Raw genomic sequence first — 20,609 nt, forward strand, 5'->3', positions numbered from 1 at the left:
AGGTAAGTATGATCCACCTCTCAACGGTTTATAGTTTGCTATATCCAGGTAGATCATATTAATCATATCAACAACCCAACCTGACCCCCTATTAGTGTAATGTTCTAGTGTTTCTCGAATTTTCCCAAATGATCTCTCTGTGGAAGAGTTGATAGTGTCTGGTTGCATTGTAACTTCATGATTACCTCTGAAGTAAACAATGTTCTGGTGAGTTGCTTCATTTGCCTGTTGTTTCTCTAGTTTCACCTTTAACGTGAGTTGAAATTTAATACCTCTTAAATATTTCAGTTCTTCATTTACTTTATCAAATACCAATTGTTTTATATCTTCAACGTCTATATTTCTTTGAACTTCCATTTTCCATCCTCTCAAATATTTTCCTATGGCACGCTCAGTAGGCGTGAATTGTAATTCTATAGGTTGTTGTTCCTGTAGTAATTCAGTGAGCTCAGACCTCCTCATACGTGAATACACCCGCGCATTCCACGGTCACGTGCTTCCTTTTTCAACTCTTTCATAGTAGGAGGTTTTTGATATCTTTCCCCTAATAAAGTTAGTAACTCAGACTTCCTCATACGAGAATACCTCTGCATACCACATTCATGTGCTCACTTTTCAACTCACGCACAGTAGTCATATTACAGGGTTCATACTATATGTGAATCATTTCTCTAATTGCTTGTCACTTTATCAATCATTTGAGGTCGCATCCAACTCTCAGCCAGCGCAGCTTTATCGAGGCCGTCTTCACTGTGTCTAGGGGGTTCCAGATCCTTTTTATTGATAAGTATAAGGCCTGTATTGATTGTGGTCCAGAACCACTATTAATAATGCTACTTAAGCCATGGCTGTGCGGGAGTGTGCGTCAAACCCAGAATCATTGACCTTAGCTGAATGGGCGAGCTTTTTCTTGCAAGGGGCGATAACTCTCCTTTTAAGTGATATAAGTGACGGTCCAACCTCTCGCCTCTGGCCTGGCTCCCGACTCAATGTGCGCAGAGACAACTTGATGCATGTATAGACAGAACCCAGATAACATGTTGTATTAACAAATATTCCCCCTGACAAACCACATATTATCGAACTTTAACTTTGTATTCTGTAATCAGCAGTTCTTAAAGAAAACATTAGGCTATATAGGTTTGTTAGGAACTAACACAGAAAATGTGTTAAAATCAAATATTTGTTTTTTATGACATAAATTCGAACTTAATCCTAAAATTACTCTACGAAGATACGTTTATGCATATATACACACACATATATATTTGTTACGTCCGTTACAGTTATTTTACGATCACTTCACCATTGTTTCTCACTTCTCTCTCTATCTGCTAAATATTTGTGTTGTCAAAAATCTCAATCCCATCTTGTATGACCGGCAAGGAGCCTATATAGAGAGTATCCCTGATTTAGGTAACAAGACTTTCAGTGTTTCACATTTCACAGCTCGCAGCAGTTAAGAACACGAATGCAGTCATATTGGGCCATAGTACTAAAGCGATTTGAGTACATATACAAAGAAAATACACAGCGGTTTTAAATGTGTGATACTGAGACAAGTAGTGCCAGATTCAGATTGGTTCCCTGAGTCTGTAGCGTCTGGCTGATGCCCCGACACTCAGGCAACCACTGCCGAATGGCGACCTTGACTGCGGGGAGACACAACATATATTTACTATAGAAAAAGCCGAGGATTTTCATCGATACTAAGGCAAAGTGTATGGCCATCGTTACTTACAGTGTTGGAAAACGTTATTTAAGAAGTTCGAGACACGAAAATTGTCATTACATGGGCGATATGTAAACAATGACACACTTTCCACTTTCATCACCGATATGTGCTCTGATATTTCGAGTCAGCTCGCTATTGCCACGACATCGTACACATAAACCATGGATCTGAACACCCGCACTGATAGAAAATAGTTAGCATCTTCATTTTAGGAAATTTGATGACGAAAATATCTCCAATTATGTCCCTAGGGTTTGGCATTCTGATATTTTTAGTCTCTAGAAAAAATAAAACAGTTAGCATACATGCCAGTATCATTCAGAAATATTTATGATTATAATAAACATGGTGAATCAAATGATCAATACTACACACATATATACAGCTCAAACAATGAATTTGGTACTTTATATTCCTAAACTGAATATACAAAAATACATGATATGATTGGTATGTTGATTAATTCATTGGCACATATATTTCAAGAACTTCCATTCCAATATTTGTGAACTATTGAATTAAGGGTGATATTTTTACCTATGCAACCTGTCATGAGAATTGTAGTTTTTATGGATTGAAGCCAGAGTATACATTTGCTGTACATTAATTATTCTGAGCATGATAACCCTGGTGTTCGTGGAATGCATCTGATACAAATCATCTGACATAAGCAATTATTCAGTCAGATATCAGTTAACCAGTTTGGTTAAACGCTGTTATGGACTTTTTGCTTTATTTTATTATACTTTACATCAGTGCATGCATATATATATTAACTCACCATCATTATTTTGCTCAATACTTGTTGACCACTTCACTATTGTGATTTTATTTTTTTAATCCTAATTTTATGGAGTGTATCTAGAAATTGTATATTTATATAGCTATTGGGTAGTATGTTAACACCTAAACTTATTTGGATTAAAGTACTAATTAGTCTTGGTGCACACAATAAAAAAGGATGCTATGACATTGTGCAGATGTCAAAAGGAAGGTGAAAGTAAAATAATGTCAAGATTAATAAGATATTTAATGCTACGATTGTTTCCATGGTGTGTAAGTGTGCAGAAATATAGGGGATCTCATGCTGTAAAATTATTGAAGATGCACCGCAACAATGTGTAAACGGTTTCTCAACACTGCAAACAATGCAATGGTTTGGGAAGAATGTGGCAACACCCCTCTCCAACTTAAAAAGCTTGTGCACACAAGGGCTATAAGGTACTGGTGCAGGCTACTGTAATTTAATGAATGCGAACTGTCTTGCCATGGCCGTGCACCACGGGGTGCTCATTAAATTATTCTGTTGAGATTTGAATTTAAACATATGTGATTAGCGCAAGGTCTGAAGATAATTCACCTTTTGAAACAAAGCTCATTTTACAACCTACAACAATCATGATGTAGTTCTCTCAATAGTTTGTCTGATTCCTTCTATTAAGAGCATTTTAAATCACTGTTAAATGTGGAAAAGAATCTTACATTCCCTATTCATATACACTTTAGACCATATGTAGCAGGTTTAAACGTCCAGTCGATTTTGGAAGATACACGCATGTCCCAAACACTGAATGATTGTAAATTTTGTATATTATGGGAAGATCTTTTGTTGAATATAAGTTCCATATGCATGTATTGCTTGTATGTGACCACTTCTCAACCATACGAATATTGTATGTATCTTAAACAATTATATGTACAGTCCTGCATTATAGTATGTTTTATGGGATCAATGCTTACACTGTTGATCTCTGGACTGCCTTGTCCAGACTTGATTGTTTACAGCCCACCGCCATATAGAGGGAATAAAGCCGAGTGCAGCCTTAAACAACAAACCCACCAACATCTTTTATCTGAAATGTCTACATCTGTATCAGAAAATGGCATGACAACAAATAATGCAGTTGCTTTGTCCACTGCTGTCCATAGTGGTCGACCTTAACGTCATTTGTTTAACGTCATAATTTTTCTTTTGAAGATTCAGCATTCGGTATGTGTGTGTGCGTACGTACGTATGAATGTGCTTGCATGCATGCTGTCAGGTAGGTGGGTACGCACAAACATACGTATATGTGTGCGCATGTGTGCATGCGTATTTCTCTTACACTTCGGACTTCGGATCTTCAGCGCCCTATGCTGAACTATATGCTCTTTGCACCTTTATCTGTCAAACGATTCCACACTCCACGATGCCGTGCAACCTTGGAGATAGTCAACGGTCCTGAATGTCTTCCATGCTTGCAAGCGTCAACGATCCATGACAATCGAAGAAAGACGAACAATGTTACTACACATTATTTCATCTCCCCTCTAATGTGCTAGGTGCTCCTTGTGAGCCTGGGTATCTTTGAAACATAAACAACCAAACTACACTTTTCCAGATTTGAACCTCAAGTTTGAGTTTTCTTCTTATTCGAGTTTCGGTTTTTGAATCCTGAATCTGAACATATTTTTCAAATTCGGAATACAAACGAACGGTGTCAATATACATTATCTCATGCCTGCTAATGTACAAGGTGCTCCTTGTGAACCTGGGTACCTTAAAAACATAAACGACCAAATTATAGTTTTCCATATTTGAACCTCAAGTTTGAACTTTCTTCATACTCGGGTTTCGCATTCGAGTCCCGAATCTGAATATTTGTTTTCCACATTCGGGATTCATTTTCATCACTGGAGTGTGTGCGTGAGTTAAGATTTTAAGACACATCTGCAATATTTCCGCCATATAGTGGCTGATGACAGGTTGAAAGTTCATAATCGTTTATGGTAAAATGTAAAACCCCGTGAGCAAAGGACAGTAAAATAACTAGTTCAATTTAAAACTAGCATTGAACTCTAAAATATTTTAACTATATATAACAATACAATCTAAAAACAGGCTATATATTGCCAGCAGCTGAAGGTAGATCACCATACTTGCAACCAAAAAAATCAAACATTTGGAACACAATTATCACTTGTTGATGACATATAATATACATCGCTGATTGTGAACAAAACACAAATAAACAGAATTCGAACGTATAATCAAATGAACAATATTTTGTGCTGGGGTTTTCATCCCTCGAAACGAAGCACCCGGGTGTGTGTATATAGAGACGATCTGTTTCATTGGCATTTTAGGAGTATGGTGAGTTTTAAGAACAATTCTTTATGGGTGGCAAATTATTTTATTGTGTACAATGCGACGTTTCGATGTGGATTCTTATGCCCTTGTCAAGCAAGAGTTATGTTAGGGTTTGTAAATACATGTTCTCTGTATTTGCGTTCAATCCAGTTAACAAATACTGAGATGGTGACCTACTGCATGGCTGGAAACTGCCGTTCGTCCGGGTAAAAAGGAGGGCTTGAAACGGACAATCTGAGTTTGCACCGTTTTCCTAGCTTCTGTTTTTTTCGGTATTGTTGTACATTTGTATTCTTTACCTCTTTACTGTTGTTTTAGCGCATCACTGGCCTCCTCATGTTGTGCTTCGGTATCTTTACCCCATCATTGGGTTATAACCATTTACAGAAACTTCAAGTTGTCTGCCGGACAAGGCAAAGTAGATGAAAACGTCGCACATTCTCTACGACATGTAGTGCTACAGTAATCCCACAAGTCCATATAAAAGTCCCTTTCGATGTATGGCGGGTAAATGCTGACTGATCTTCTTACGATATCTGAGTCTGTGTTGGAATTGCCTGTAATTATGAATGCTGCCATGGTTTAATTTCCTGTTTAATGCCCGATCAGAACGAACATAAGGCTACAAAATACATATCGTATGGGTTTAACACTTTACACATTTCAGTTACTCCTTCATGTCTCACTGAAAGTCTGCCTACATTGCATTTACCACTGGCTCAACTATAGGATTCCTCGGATCCTTTCCGTCCTTAAATATTTTCATTGAGAAGTCGGCCGTGGTGTAGCCTTGGACCAGTCCACTAATTGATATGACGTCCACGTTGTCATCGCAGTAGCTGCATACACTTGTCTGGGTTATGCCTCCACTGGCTTCAATTATCAGTTCAGGGAATTCCTTCTTAAGGGCCACAGCAGTTTGGGACAGAGCCTGCAACACATCACACTATTGTAACGGAGTGTATTGTGACGTGATTAACGGGTGTTCAGAAACACATAAGCTGTAATACACAAAGTTGCTAACACCGACAGGTGCGCTGCGTCTGTTCCACTCACTTAGTCATTACGCCAATCCAAACGTTGGAAGACAGATGGTATAAGTGTGTCGTGTGACGATAACTTGATCATACAGTTTCCTCAAGGTGTAGCTTTGCACTGTATTACGCTGCTTTCCCCTGGATCGATTGTCAGAACAACAGAAGTGGTTTATATTGCCAAGTTAATTCAGCTGAAATATGTCAGTATATGACTATTTTACCTGTCTTAAGTCAATCCGAGAAACTGTCGACAGACATTCGACATCTGGACAAGGGAGCATTTTGATGGAGTTGTCATGAGGGACTGTCTCAATTCTAATTGCGAAAAAGGTTCACAACACATTTCCTGAATAACGTGTTTTTACTGTACATAATGGTAACATAGATGCCCACCTCAGGTGAGAAGTTATCCAGCATGACCACATGACACCCAGCATGTGCAGCTTCTCTGGCTTCCTCCAGACACCGACACTCGACTTCTATCTTGGAGGAGAATCCGCTAACAACACGCACGTCTTTCACAGCCTGCAACACCAATATATATATATATATATATATATTCCCACAATATCTCAAAACCTAGGCTACAGCTTCCTGAACTGATATCAAAATAACCAGTAATTGTTTTTTTTTCTTTTCGCAGCATGGACTTAGACTTTCAGAAAATACATGACAGCAAGGTTCTGGCATACATAACGTAGGGGTGTTCCGCTGCATTAGGTGCTAACGATTCACCACACCGTTATAGTGGACTTCTGAGGAAGCACGAGGTCACAGGTGAAGGTTAGGATTCAACGAGTGGACTTACCACCAGTAGTTGTACAACGTCATCCTGGTCGGCTAAACTATTAGACCAGTGTGATTCAAGGTGCCAAACTTATTGCAGAAGTCTATCTTACAGATTCCCCCGGTAAAAACGTGACAATTCTATGTGGGTTGAAAATACGCTGGCATGATCGCCATTAAAATTAACGATGTCATGCCTACGTACAACCGGGAGGAGTCTCCACCATTAACCTCGAAGAGGTCATGATTTTTCAAAAGGATTTCATCGGATTCAACAGAATTTATGGGTACAAAAACATGCATCCCGTCGGTTTAGAGTACATTCGTCAAATATTGTCGGAGGACCAACTTAATATCATTTCGTGTGAGAGTACATACGCACATATGAAATGTGCATTCGGCATACTATCGTCTCGCTAACACTATAACAAGTACGACAATACGTTTGATTTATTAGCCTTTCTCAAGGCCATCCCCATGCTCACTAAAAAGTGATTACTTCCTAAACTATTCAACCGATTTTCATGAAATGTCGCATGTGTCTCGGCAGATGGTTATCCTATAACAAAACATTGTGAACACTCGATGACTTCATTCGATTAATTAAAACTTAATTACAATAAAATGTTGAACATTTTGCCTTTTCCCAGGCCGACCCCGTGCTCGAAGTCCGTAACTCGAAAACTATTCCACCAAGTTTACTCATATTTTACATGCACACCCGCGGTAGTATAGACAGTAGTGCGCTTTGGATAAGGTACTTCCCAAGGGCCAAATTCTTAAATTGGGCCTTTGGGCAGGACGTAATACAAAACCACTATTGTCTATACTACTTACGTAAGGTCTGCCGACGTAGAGAGATGTTAACTGCCATTTATTTGATGGCGTTGAGAGTCAAGCGTCCTGCCCGGAGCGGGGTTTAATTATGACAAAACCTTTTGATGACTTTAACTGCCAATTTCAGTTAAACATATGCGTACTATTTCGAAATGAAAACATGTATATCAGGCCTTGCACTATGCCGCCGTATTATTGTTACAGATGTCGCTGGTTATGACGGATACTTCTTAAACTGACAATAGGTCCACGACGTTTCATTCAGCAACGTCGCGCTGTTTAACATCTACGCATTCTAGGCTACCTTCTCACCTGCTCTTGCTTTTCTTCTTAAAAGGGTAGTATCTAAGGCCACGTACTACCGTATTTTCTCTAATAAGCGCTGTGTATCTATGCGTCGGGGGTAAATCAGCTCACTACCAACGACGGTAATTACACCCAGTAAGCGCAAAAGCGCAGTGTCTGGAAGTCCGTTGAAAAAAACTGTGCTCTAGTGTTGTGGTCACGAGAGCCAAAGGCTTGGTTCAAAGCAGAGAGATGTGCGGAATAACCTTATTTTGAGGGTTGAGGTTGTGGAAAACTAGTTATAACTTCAATGCCACATCATAATAAAGGTGATATATGTGTCATATCTTATCCGACTACAATAAACTCCTTACGTGGAGGCAACTTAGATAAGATTACCTGCTCTATACTGCCTGCCGTCCATATGTGGTTGTCTTTCAGCATCACCATCGACGACAAATCGTACCTGTGCGTGGCTACACCACCAATGAGCAGAGCATATTTCTCCACCATACGAAAACCAGGAGTTGTCTTCCTTGTTCCCGCAAGTTCCCCTCTCCATTCTACAGACTCTGTCAGCTGTTTCAACTTCCTAGCATTAGTAGCTATACCACTGGCCCTTGAGAGGCAGTTGAGGGCCACTCTCTCTCCAAGTAATAGATGTCGGACTTTGCCAGTAATGTTCGCCACGGTGTGGATAGGCTCCAGGAACTTTCCCTCGTCAACTAGCCATTCAACTGTACAGTCTAGTTCCCGAAACACGGCGTCAACAAACGGTTTCCCCGCGACGACTGCTGGGCTTTTTAGAAGCAGCACCGCCCGTTCTTCCTTCTCCCCAACCACAAATCCTGCATAGTCAAAACTTGGGGTGTCTTCCTTCAGCCACTCCCGTGCTAGGTGCCGCAGGTTGGTCGGGGAAAGGATATGCGAGTATCTGTTACAATATATGCTATCCAATGTACTCTCCACAGACATGACGACCAGCTGGTCACAACCCCGACCTGTCACAAGTAGGACACTGGATCGAGACGAGTTGTGAGCTTCTGCCTTGAGGCTCCATATGGGGAGGTCACCACTGGCTGTAGTAATAGTTCCCTGCGAAATCATATGATAACGGTATTGCGATAGGTAAAATAGGTGTCGCACATGCTGAAGTTAATCACACATGGAAGATTACTACGACTGTTTACGTATTGCCTGAGGACAACATATCGTTCCCACTGACGACCCCCGGTCTCAACCACAGGTCTAATGTCAAAGAAAAACCCGGAGGTTAACTAAACGTACCACGAAAACATGACAGAAAGAATGATGGTTATTTGGTGCAACGTACATTTATGATCCAGTCCGTGGATGAAATCACTGTATGTTTGTTGTGCTCTCGTTTGACAATAATGTGTCAAAGTAATAGCGAGTACTCCCAAACCTGTGTTGTCACAGTTCATTACGTGTCTACATATCGACTGAAATGTATCGTAGTGCGGCATCGAATATGAATGCATGTAGAACTAACATAGGTCGGAACTGATAAGAACATTCAGTCACAAACACGTGTATATACATGAACATGTATATGCAGTGGGCCCCGACGATAAACCCTCTCCACACTCGGGAGTCAGGCCATATTGACATTGTTCTAGCAATGTTATTGGGTGTGATTGTATTTTATAGTGTGTGTGCTGAATACTGCATGTATAGAATGTAACGCCCGGTGTCTTTTGAAAGTCCACATAACCTGATTATTGACTGCACGTCGCCACTGACGTAGGTTGGTATGGTAGGACCAGTCCAGGTACTTGCCTGCAGTAGCATAACAGGCGATATGTCTCAGCAAACTTATACAGAAGTCAGGTCATTAAAGCTTGCCTTATTGGTTTCTCTGACGCCCGAACGCAATGAAAGCCATAAAATACGTGCTCCGAAGTGTAGATCTGTGGAGTGTAATTTTTTTCCGTCATTTGTTTGTAGGATCGCGACTAAGTTATATAAAAAGCCACCGCGGTGCCACGTGGCTGACTAGGGTTGGTTGGTTTGTTGAGGTTTAACGTGGCAGTCAACACTGTTCCATCTATATGGCGGCGGTCTGTAAACAATCGAGTCTGGACCAGACGATCGAGCATGGGACAATTCTGAACCGGACTTTTACGGGTGGCTGCCTAGGGTGTTACACAACAAACAGAAAATTGTTCTCAACAAGGCAGACTTTCAGCTCAAAGTTCAGACGTTCCAAGAACTGCATATGTGATCAGCCTAAGATTAATCGTTTTAACCCAAGTGTTTTAATATCATTTTATTATCCATACAGTGAAACAAAACCGAGTACGTAAAAATCATATGTTGCACACGTGTAATAAACCCTAAAATGAATTTTATTGGTCAGTTATCCGACAATGACCCCATTGGAATGTGGAACTACTTTTTTCATTCACAACTTTTTACTACAAATTTACTACGAATGTTCAGTCTCGCTACTACGAGAACAAACCAATGAAATGCTATCAAATACAAAACGTTACAAACAAACAATTTTGCACAGAGTGGGGACCTCTTCGGAGGTCCAATATACGGGGGGACATTCCTCATCAAGCTTGACAAGTCTCTATGGCAGTGAGTGAGACGAGCCGTTACAAACCGTCGCAGGGTTGCTCCCGCTCCTCTCAGTGACTCTTCTGACGACGAATACCTTTCCCATTAACAATATTACCAGTTATACAATTCTTACGGTTACTTAAGTTGATAAACATTAAATTCCAATTCAAAATTTGTATTTTTGTCTTCGTGCAAGAATAGCTAGCCAATATGTCGCGCTCTTTTCTTAGTAGCATTACGCAGGGAGTTTACGTCCATAGTGCCGTATCACAGTGTATTCTTACGCGACCTTGACCTTTACGTAAAGCGACAGCAGCTGATTTCGTTTTACGTGGAGCTGTTTAGAAATAAAACGTTAGATACAAATGGATAATAAAGAAATTCACACACACGCGAGTGTGTCATATTGTTTTTACGAAACGAGTGTCAGAAAAATTTATATTTATGTATTTATATGTATTTTTTCTGACAATCGTTTCGTGAAAAAAACAATATGACACTCTCGCTCGTGTATTAATCTCTATTTTCTCCCCGCAGAGATCCAAAATGTCTGTGTAGTGAAACTTCATTACTGTTGTGACTTGTACTGTAGAATTTAATGAATATGAAACGTATTTGGAAGGTAATGTAAAACATTGTCAATCACAAACGATGAGAGAGAATCTCACCAAAGTGTCCACTGATATCAAATATATCAACACGAGTTGATAAAGTAACAAATATCCGAGGTTTCCCGAGGATATTTTTACCCTTATCAACGAGTGTTCATATAATTGATATCAGTAGACACGAGGGTGAAATTCTATTTATCATCCGAAATCATTCTTCATTATTTTTCAATGAAAAACGTACATCTCTGAACACAGCACTATCATTAGATTTGCAGTGCAACGATGTCATAACATTGTGACGTCAGGGCGAAAGTGTGCTTCATTACACTATACATGGTGGTACAACGAACTATATTTCTTTTCTATTGAATAATTTCTAAGCCTAATTTCGATCAATCTATAGCAGAATACAAACGACATGAATTAAGAATCCTCGCACGGGGCAAACTGACGCGCTGTTCTTTTGACGTGTCAGTCCCCTACGTTAAGCCACACGTTACTAGAAAAACAAATGATGAACAGTTTGGTGACGGTTTATGTTCGAGTTAAATATCTTCTCTAGATCATTTTAATTACATCTCTTAAACCATACAAGGCAATAGGAACGTCTCATTTCTACTACCAACGAAAGTTTAGATCAGTACATTCAGCTGAAGCTGACTAGTCATGCGACATTCCACGATTGCATTGTGGGAATATAAACATTGCAAACATTACCGTGTCTCTGTAAAAATTTTACTCGAACTATGAGACATTTTGTCCTTCGGAAAACATAAACGTAATGTTTCCACCAGTGATGTTAGCTGTGTTATGCAACTGCAAACCAAGAAACGGGGTGCAACGAAGCAGTTTATTGTGGGAGGCGGTTAGACCCTCAAGTATATATATCCAAGAAAGCCCACGCAAGTCTAGAAAATGTGGCAAGTCTAGCTTTCCTTGGCTTCAGAAAATGAAGAAAGTCTCAGGGCTCCATTTCATAATATTAATTTTTTTCTCTATGAACGTTTTTTCAGTAAAATATGTTCATTTCAGAGACTAGCTGTTAGTCTAGGATGCGGTACGAGGCGACGGCAACTGACATCTATCGTGACGTCGGTTACATTGTGACGTAATGCAAAAACAGTTCGATTACAAGGGGGCAGAGTGGAATGGCGCAGTCACGTGAACACATTGTGACGTAATACAAAAAGTGCACATTATCGTCTGATAAAGTATTGTCGGCGCCTTTGATCTTTCACCGAAGCATCTTAGGATTATATATATATTACATGTATTCTTCATGACACCCTTGGCAAATAATAACAAATAAATAACACTGTCAATCTGGCATATGTATCAACACATAACCCCAAGAATCCGGAACGTTTTCAAATCGTAAGACAAATTCCAATTCTAAAAGCTGATATTAAAATGAATCGAATTATGGCAGATGTAACTATGTTAAAAAGTAAACGCCAAAGCCGTAACTTAAAACACATATTGACTCGCGCCAAATACGACCCATGTATTAAACATACAGGAATCATTGTCTCAAAATGTGAACGTGGAACTTGTGAATCTATACTTGAAAGTTCATGTATAACGTTCAAAAACAGGAAACACCTATTTCATGTACACTCGTGGACTCCTCCGCAAAACATATTGTTTATGTTATTATATGCCAAGGGTGTCATGAAGAATACATTGGACAGTCACAGAATGCGCGTCCATAAACAGCAGTTGTTATCTACAAAAAAGAATCTTACTTTCTTGTGACTCGCCATTGTTGTAAAATGCCCATCAAACAGATCATGTTTCTGAACACACAATGAGCGATCGGAGTATCAGCAAATCGGACTCTCCAATCGGAAGCCGTCGTTACACTTGAGTGCACATCCACCTGCTATGACTGGGTTCGCTCTCCCGAAGGCTTCGTTTCGAGGCAGTAAGCCCAAGTACAAAATATTGCACTTTTGAATCGCGATTGCACGCTTATAATTTTGTTTATTTGTTTTTTACAAGCAGCAGTATATATTTTATGTCATGAATAAATGATAATTATGTTTGATTTTTTGGTTGCATGTGAGCTTTAAGCTTCTTTGGCAGTGATCCTAGAGTTTGGTATTGTAACGTCATCAACTCTGTGACGTCATGGCTTGTCAGCTGTTTTCATAGTGATGTCAAAGGATTGTGAGGTCATAAACTGACGATGTGATAGCATTATGACAGTTCCGTTGTTCCGATATCTGTTTGATAAAAAAAAAAATTAAAATAAAGAAATTTTACTTTGAATTTTGTGTGTGTAATATTAACTTTGAAAAAAAAATTGTGACATTAAAAACAGTTGACTTTGATGACGTTTTTCCTTTTTGCAATATTCACTTTGATAAAATGTAAGTTTGATGAAATTTTAAGATCTAGTGTTCATAAAACCAGTTTAATTGAGCTTGGGTGCTACTGTTGTACAACATCATGCAAACATGGCAATATCATTACAAGGTACAGTAACCTTATGTATGTCACAAAAGAGTGCTTCCTTACTTTAAAAATTCTATCATTTGTTATGTATTAAATCGGGTCAGTAAAACTGATACTAAAGCATACCAGGAAGAAGGTAATAGATCTGTTTGTTCCATATAGAATATTGTTATATGGTACATATGTTAAAATGAATAAATGTTGAAACTGAACTAATTTCTTCATGTTACTTTTATTTTGGGGTGGGAATTGTCCGGGTAGGAATTGTCCTAGGTGGGAATTGCCCTAGGTGGCATTTGTCCGGGTGGGAATTGTCCTGCTCCCGTTTGATAAATACACGGTGCGTTGCAGGTGGGAATATAGACTAGAAATAGAGTAAGCAGATGGATGACTTATTACAGGCTTGCAACAGCTCGAAGCGTTTCTCACTCTTCCGAAAATGTCAGAGGGATTACCGTTTGCTCGTCTGACCCTGAGGACCTGGGATGTAAGCTGTCTTTATCAGTTTGTCAGTCAAACAATTCTTGTTCCGCTGTCGTATTTCCCCAAGTAAACCACCATTTTGGCTTGAGAACGAAGCGACCTCACTCAGCGACTGGTGCGACTGCAAGTTGGCACTCTGTTGTCAGGCGAATCGATGTACATCGCTTTCAAGCGATTGGTTATTATCAACGCACCCACGGTTCGCTCTACCACCTTGTAAAGTGTAATTAAGCACATACGCTTGCATCTGACGTAAGCATGCTTTATTACAATATACTAGTGCATGGTGGTAGAGCGAACAGTATTTCTTTTCTAAGATGCCATGTTTAATACTTACTAAGGATAATTTCGATTAATCGATGGCAGAAAATAAAAGATGGTGAACTAAATTAAGAATCCTCGCACATGGCTAACTGACGCGCTACTCTTTCGACGTGTCTGCCTCTCTTCGTTACACAAACGTTACTAGAAAAACAAATGATAAACAGTTTGGTGACGGTTTACGTTCGGATTAAACATATTCTCTAAATTATTTCAATTACATCTGTGATTAGCGTACAGAATATGAAGCGATATGAATGTCGCACTTCTACTACCAACGTAAGTTCAGATCAGTACATCCAGATGAAGTTGACTCGACATTCCACGACTGTAGGCATGTAAACACTGCGAACGTTACCGTGTCGCTGTAAAATTGTGAGTCGAACTGTGAGATTTTATCCGTCGGGAAACATACACATGTTTCCCCCGGTGATGTTAGCTGAGTGAAGTAACATGACACAGGATGCATAGAGTAGTTTACTGTAAGAGGCTGTACGAGGCGATAACAGTTTAAATGACATGAATCGTGACGTCAATTATATGGTGACGTAATGCAAAAGTGTTCGACTATGAGGGAACAGACTAGAATGCCTCGACTGCCGACGTGAGAGGGCGTGTCAGGGTGAGCTTTACAGGTTGCATATTGGATGACAAACAAAGGGCACAGAAAAGGCGCAAGACAAAAGAGAAAAAAAGCGATGGCAGCCCAAACAACATTGTAAAGATCCCTAAAAAGTCAGATGAAAATACCTCACTACCCTCGATCGACAAAATACAAGAAATTGCGACGAATCAAGGTTATGGAGGTTCGAACCATGTGTACAACGGACACGGATGTGTACCCCTAACGCCCTACACGCCTGCTCCACCCATCGCTGTCTCGGTTAGCTCTATGGGGTCATCTAGACCACAGCGGGTATCAGACCTGTTTCAGCGTCTTAACATGATGGACAATAAACATGTGAAGCTGGATTCGATCGAATCGAATATAGCTGGCCTTGTGGTTAGAGTGGACAGTATGCAGAACGAGGTGCGCGTACTGAGAGAAGCCGTAGACAGCACGGAACAGGCAACCATATACCAGGATAAGAGGCTTGAAGATATCGACAAGAGACTCAACAACCAAAGTAACAAATTTGAATCCGTAGACAAACGAATCCAAGGTGAGTCAAATGTCTTGAATATTAAAGATCTGCATGAGAAAGTCATTGACATACAATCAAGATCAATGAGAGATAACTTGGTCTTTGTTGGACTGCCAGAGACAAAAGATGGAAATTATGAGACTGAACTTAAGAGCTTTATCACGGAAACACTGAATGTTGATAAACCAATCGAATTTGACAGAGTTCATAGACTCGGAGCCCCACGGAACAACCAAGAAGTAAAGGATACGCCTAAACCAATGGCTGCTAAATTAAACAATTACAAGGACAGAGATTTAATCAGACAAGCATCGTTTGATGAACTGAAGGGAACGAGGTACTTCGTTAATGAACAGTTTCCAAAGGAGATCGAAAGTCGACGTAAACAGCTGTATCCAGTCAGGCGTGCAGCTCATGCGTCCGGGGATCGTGCAGTTAGACGGATAGACTCTACACTAACGGTAAGGGCTACGAGCCAGATAAAGCAATTCGTAGCTCCAAGAACGATGTGATCAGGCGAGAACTGTTCACACCAAAATAACATCCAGATGTGGCCTCAACCCCGACAACAACCACAGCGACGACGCCAGCAATGCACACGGCATAGGACAAGAGAGAACATACGTCTCTAAATGGTAAGCTCAGCGTTCTATCTCTGAACGTATGTGGCTTACGTACCAGGCCTTTAAATACTGACTGTGTCCAGCATTTTAACAACTATGATATCCCATGTTTCACTGAAAACAAGGTGTGTGATCTGGATGACATTGTGATCCCAAACTTTAACCTATTCACCAATAACAGGAGTAATAACGGAAGTAAACGAACCTCTGGAGGTATCCTAAAAAGGCGAAAGGCTGTTTACAACATCATGTATCCCTTGGCCAAAACATCTGATAATGATACTGTCGTGTGGTGTAAAACAGACTGGACAGGACAGGGGATGCGTCCATCCCCGGACGCATGGACGCAGATCTAGCACTCGGGTGTGTCTATATTCCTCCGGAGGGCAGTAAATACTTTACCAATGACATGTTCACGATGTTTGAAAACGATATTATTAATATGTGTAGTAAAACCAACTATGTTTGTCTTACTGGTGATCCGAACTCACGCACAAAAACCCTAACTGACTATCTCATCATAGACGAGTTTATTACAGATAATACTATCGATGCTGAGGTTATTCACTCTAACTTACAAATTTTAAAGGACCTTGATGTCCCCTTGAAAAGAGCCTCCATGGATACCATTGCCAACTCTCATGGATATAAGCTGTTGGATGTGTTTAAGAACACTGGATTATACATAGACAATGGGCGAATGGGATCTGACCGAGAAAATGGGAAATTCACTTGTAAAATTCAATCGTAGTTGACAATTGTTTAGCAACATCAGAACTGTTTACTATATTAGATACGTTCTCTATAGCTGAATGTGATCAAACATTCTCTGACGTTCACTGTGCCTTGGAGTTTACTTTTTTCTTAAAAGTAATGAGAATGATGTACAGAAAACTGTGAGTGATAGTGACATAAATTATGTACATTTTAGTACTAGAATTAACAGATGGAATAATGACAAAGGAACTGAATTTTCCAATCACATTGATTCTAAATGTATAGAATTACTATGCCTCAAAACTGACAATGCAAAAGCCAACATACAAGAATGCATTACTCATGTCACCAACTCAATATGCAAAAAAATAACTACTGCCGCAAAAGCAACGTTTGGATGTAAAAAGATGTCCCCAAACAGGAAACAATCGAAACCGTGGTTCGATCAAAACTGTAAAACGGCAAGAAAATCAGTACCATAAACCTGAACGTATCTTTGGCAAAAATAAATCCGATACAAACCACAAAATGTTTATTACGGCCTGTAACTACTATAACAGAACAATAAAACAGGCACATCCAGCCTACAAAAGGCAATGTGCACAAAAATTACGACCGGCACAAAAATCCACTCCAAAAACGTCTTGGAATACTTTAAAATCTTTCTCAAACAGGCGTGATAATAATGTCAGTATTGAGCTGGTGAAGCTTTTTAACTGCTATAAAAGTATGAATGAGATGAGGTAAACATCGACATGAGTGAAATGAATGAAGGTGAGATAAACCGAAACCGAAATAGTTTGTGCAGTGAAAGCGCTTAACAACGACAAGGCTTGTGGTATTGACGGTGTACACAATGGATATATAAAAGCAACGCTTGATGTTCTCATGCCTGTATATGTTAGATTATTTGATTGTGTGTTTAACTATGGAGTTGTACCTGAATCTTGGTCAGTCGGTTACATCAGACCAATCTGTAAGAATAAAGGGTGCCCATCCAATCCTAAGGTATAACAGTTGTAAGCTGCTTGGGCAAAGTTTTTACTTCCATACTATCCGAGAGATTACACAACTTTTCAGATTCCATTGGACTCATAGGTACAGCACAAGCCGGTTTCCGTAAAGCTTTTTCTACTACAGATCATGTTTACTTATTGAAATCCCTTATCGATATATACAAATGTCTTGATAAAAAAAAACTCTATTGGGCTTTCAAAGACTTAGCAGGGACTTAGCACGGTAAAGGGACTTAGCACGGTAAATTGTTTCATTGAAGAACAGCTTGGTTTGTATATAAAATTATTAGCACTATTTATGCAGATGACACTGTCTTACTATCGGAAAGTGCTGAAGAATTACAATTAAGCTTAGACAATTTCTCATATTATATATTGTGGAAACTTAAAGTTAACTTAGATAAAACCAAACTTGTAATCTTTTCCAAAGGCTATGTAAAGAACAAATACAGGTTTAAACTCTTTGATGAGGAAGTAGAAGTTGTTCGAGAATACCTATACCTGGAGATTCTATTTATTGGCAATGGTAAGTTTGCTAAGGCAAGTGAGAGACCTGCAGAACAAGCAACAAGGGCGATGTTTTCTGTCTTTAAAACCATTAGGGAACATGAAATCCCAATTGACTGTCAGCTGAAACTTTTTGATCAATGCATTTTACCAATTTTATTACATGGGTCAGAGGTATGGGGTATGAAAATGAAACTATTCTAGAAAAACGCACTTGAAATTTTGTAAATATATACTTAAAGTAAGACAATCTACTCCCAGTTTTATGGTTTATGGGGAACTTGGTAGATACCCAGTTGAAGGAATGAAACAAGAATCATATGCTACTGGTGCAAAGTCATTACATCATCAATAAGTTACTGCCTATAGTATATAACGTCATGTCCAATATGTCCACTTGTACGGATATTCAATGTAATCTTTTAAATATGGTAAAAAATATACTTCAAAATGTTGGATTATCATATATATGGCAGTCCCAAAGTTTTCCTTCCGAAGCCTGGCTGAAATAGTCTGTTAAATACACACTTATAGATCAGTTTAAGCAATCATGGAATGCTGACCTCCAAAACTCATCAAAAGGTAAATATTACTCCCCATATAAAAATACGCTCCACCAAGAGCCTTTTTTAACCAGCCTCCCATTGAAACAACGTGTTTGGTTAACAAAATTGAGAACGTGTAATAACAGATTACCGATTGAAAACGGCACATGGTGTAATATTAACACAGAAAATAGACTATGTACTATCTGTAACCACAACGCTATATGAGACGAATTTCATATTATCCTATCATGCAGATGATGTAAGAAAACGTATTCTCCCTCAGCTATTTTTGTAATAATCCCCATAATGATAAATTTATTTTCCTTATGAAATCTGAGTATTATCCTTTAGTTAAAAAATTGTCTTATTTAACTAAAATTGTATTTATCCCTGCTTTAGTTGCACATCTATATTATATTTATATGCATAGTAGCCATAATTGCACATTGTATTCATCCCAAAACATGTATGTTCTCTCTATCATTTTGTATGATGTATGAGAATAAAAAATCCTGAATCCTGAATCCTGAATCCTGACATCTACACATTGAGACGTAATGCGAAATGTGCACGTCATCGTCTGATAAAGTACTGTCGGTCCCTTTGATCTTTCATCAAAGCATCGTAAGCGGCCTTCACATGGCAGTTTGACAACACATGTTGAAATTTTTTAAAACGTCAAACTCTCGCTCTCACTCGTCAAACACATGTTGTCGAACTTTCGTGTCATTTAAGCGCCATGTCTCTGCCTGTGCGGCCATGTGACAATTTCGTTTGTCTGCGATTGGTCGCTTCTGAACAATACGAGTTTGACAACACTTGACACGTTGAACTCGAGTTTGACAACACTTGACACGTTGAACCCGAGTTTGACAACACTTGACACGTTGAACTCGAGTTTGACAACACTTGACACGTTGAACTCGAGTTTGACAACACTTGACACGTTGAACTCGAGTTTGACAACACTTGACACGTTGAACTCGAGTTTGACAACACTTCGCACTTTGAACTCGAGTTTGACAACACTTTGCACGCTGAACTCGAGTTTGACAACACCCAGAGTGTGATAGAAAAGTTGGACATTGTGTGTCAAACTTTAGTTTGTCGTGTGACAGCCGCTTTAGGAAATGTTAACATCACCTGTAGATGTCGCTTGATCTTGAGCTAGTGCACATGCAGTACATGATGATGACAAATTAAAATTGATGCACATGCCTTGCTCATGCCTGCACCAATGACATTTCACTTGATCGCGGACAACCTGTCGGCGGCACTCATAAATGCTTATACAGGTCAGTTGTCAGGTTGGTGCTCTTCTTATCCTTGTTTGCTAGTTCCATGTATACTCTGGGAATACCTGCCCCCAAAAGTCTAAAACACCCTCCACGTGTTCTCCAGGAATCTCTATGATTTAAATAGTATACAACACCCATTACGTTTGGGAGTGGGAAATACTCTGGGAGTAGGTGCTCCCGTTAACAGGCTACTAAAACTAACACGTGCTCTCTGGAAATGTCCTCTCAATAGTCTAACACGGGTGCTTTGGGAATGCCTTCTCCTAATATCCTACAGCAACTTACACATCTTCTCTTGGAATGTCGTGTCCTAACAGTCTACTAAAACTAACACGGGTGCTTCGGGAATGTCTTCTCCTAAGACCATACAACAACTTACACGTGTTCTCTTGGAATGTCTTCTAATAGTCTGCTACAACTAACACGTGGTCTCTAGGAATGTCTTCTCCACATAATCTACAATGATCAAAGGGTGTCCTACATG

At 39.5% G+C, this 20,609-nt stretch overlaps 1 protein-coding gene across 1 annotated transcript; it reads right to left on the minus strand.

Moving 5' to 3' along the window:
* Window positions 1–4,888: 4,888 nt before the first annotated feature.
* Window positions 4,889–8,890, minus strand: LOC137296519 (nicotinate-nucleotide pyrophosphorylase [carboxylating]-like). The gene is made up of 3 exons (XM_067828323.1): window positions 8,210–8,890; window positions 6,296–6,427; window positions 4,889–5,796 (listed from the first exon to the last, which is right to left on the minus strand). Exons 1-3 carry the CDS (start codon window positions 8,783–8,785, stop codon window positions 5,563–5,565), a joined length of 942 nt encoding a protein of 313 aa, XP_067684424.1. The 5' UTR covers window positions 8,786–8,890; the 3' UTR covers window positions 4,889–5,562.
* Between the last annotated feature and the right edge of the window lie 11,719 nt (window positions 8,891–20,609).

This window comes from Haliotis asinina, chromosome 1 (genome assembly GCF_037392515.1).
Source record: "Haliotis asinina isolate JCU_RB_2024 chromosome 1, JCU_Hal_asi_v2, whole genome shotgun sequence".
NCBI lineage: Eukaryota > Metazoa > Mollusca > Gastropoda > Lepetellida > Haliotidae > Haliotis > Haliotis asinina.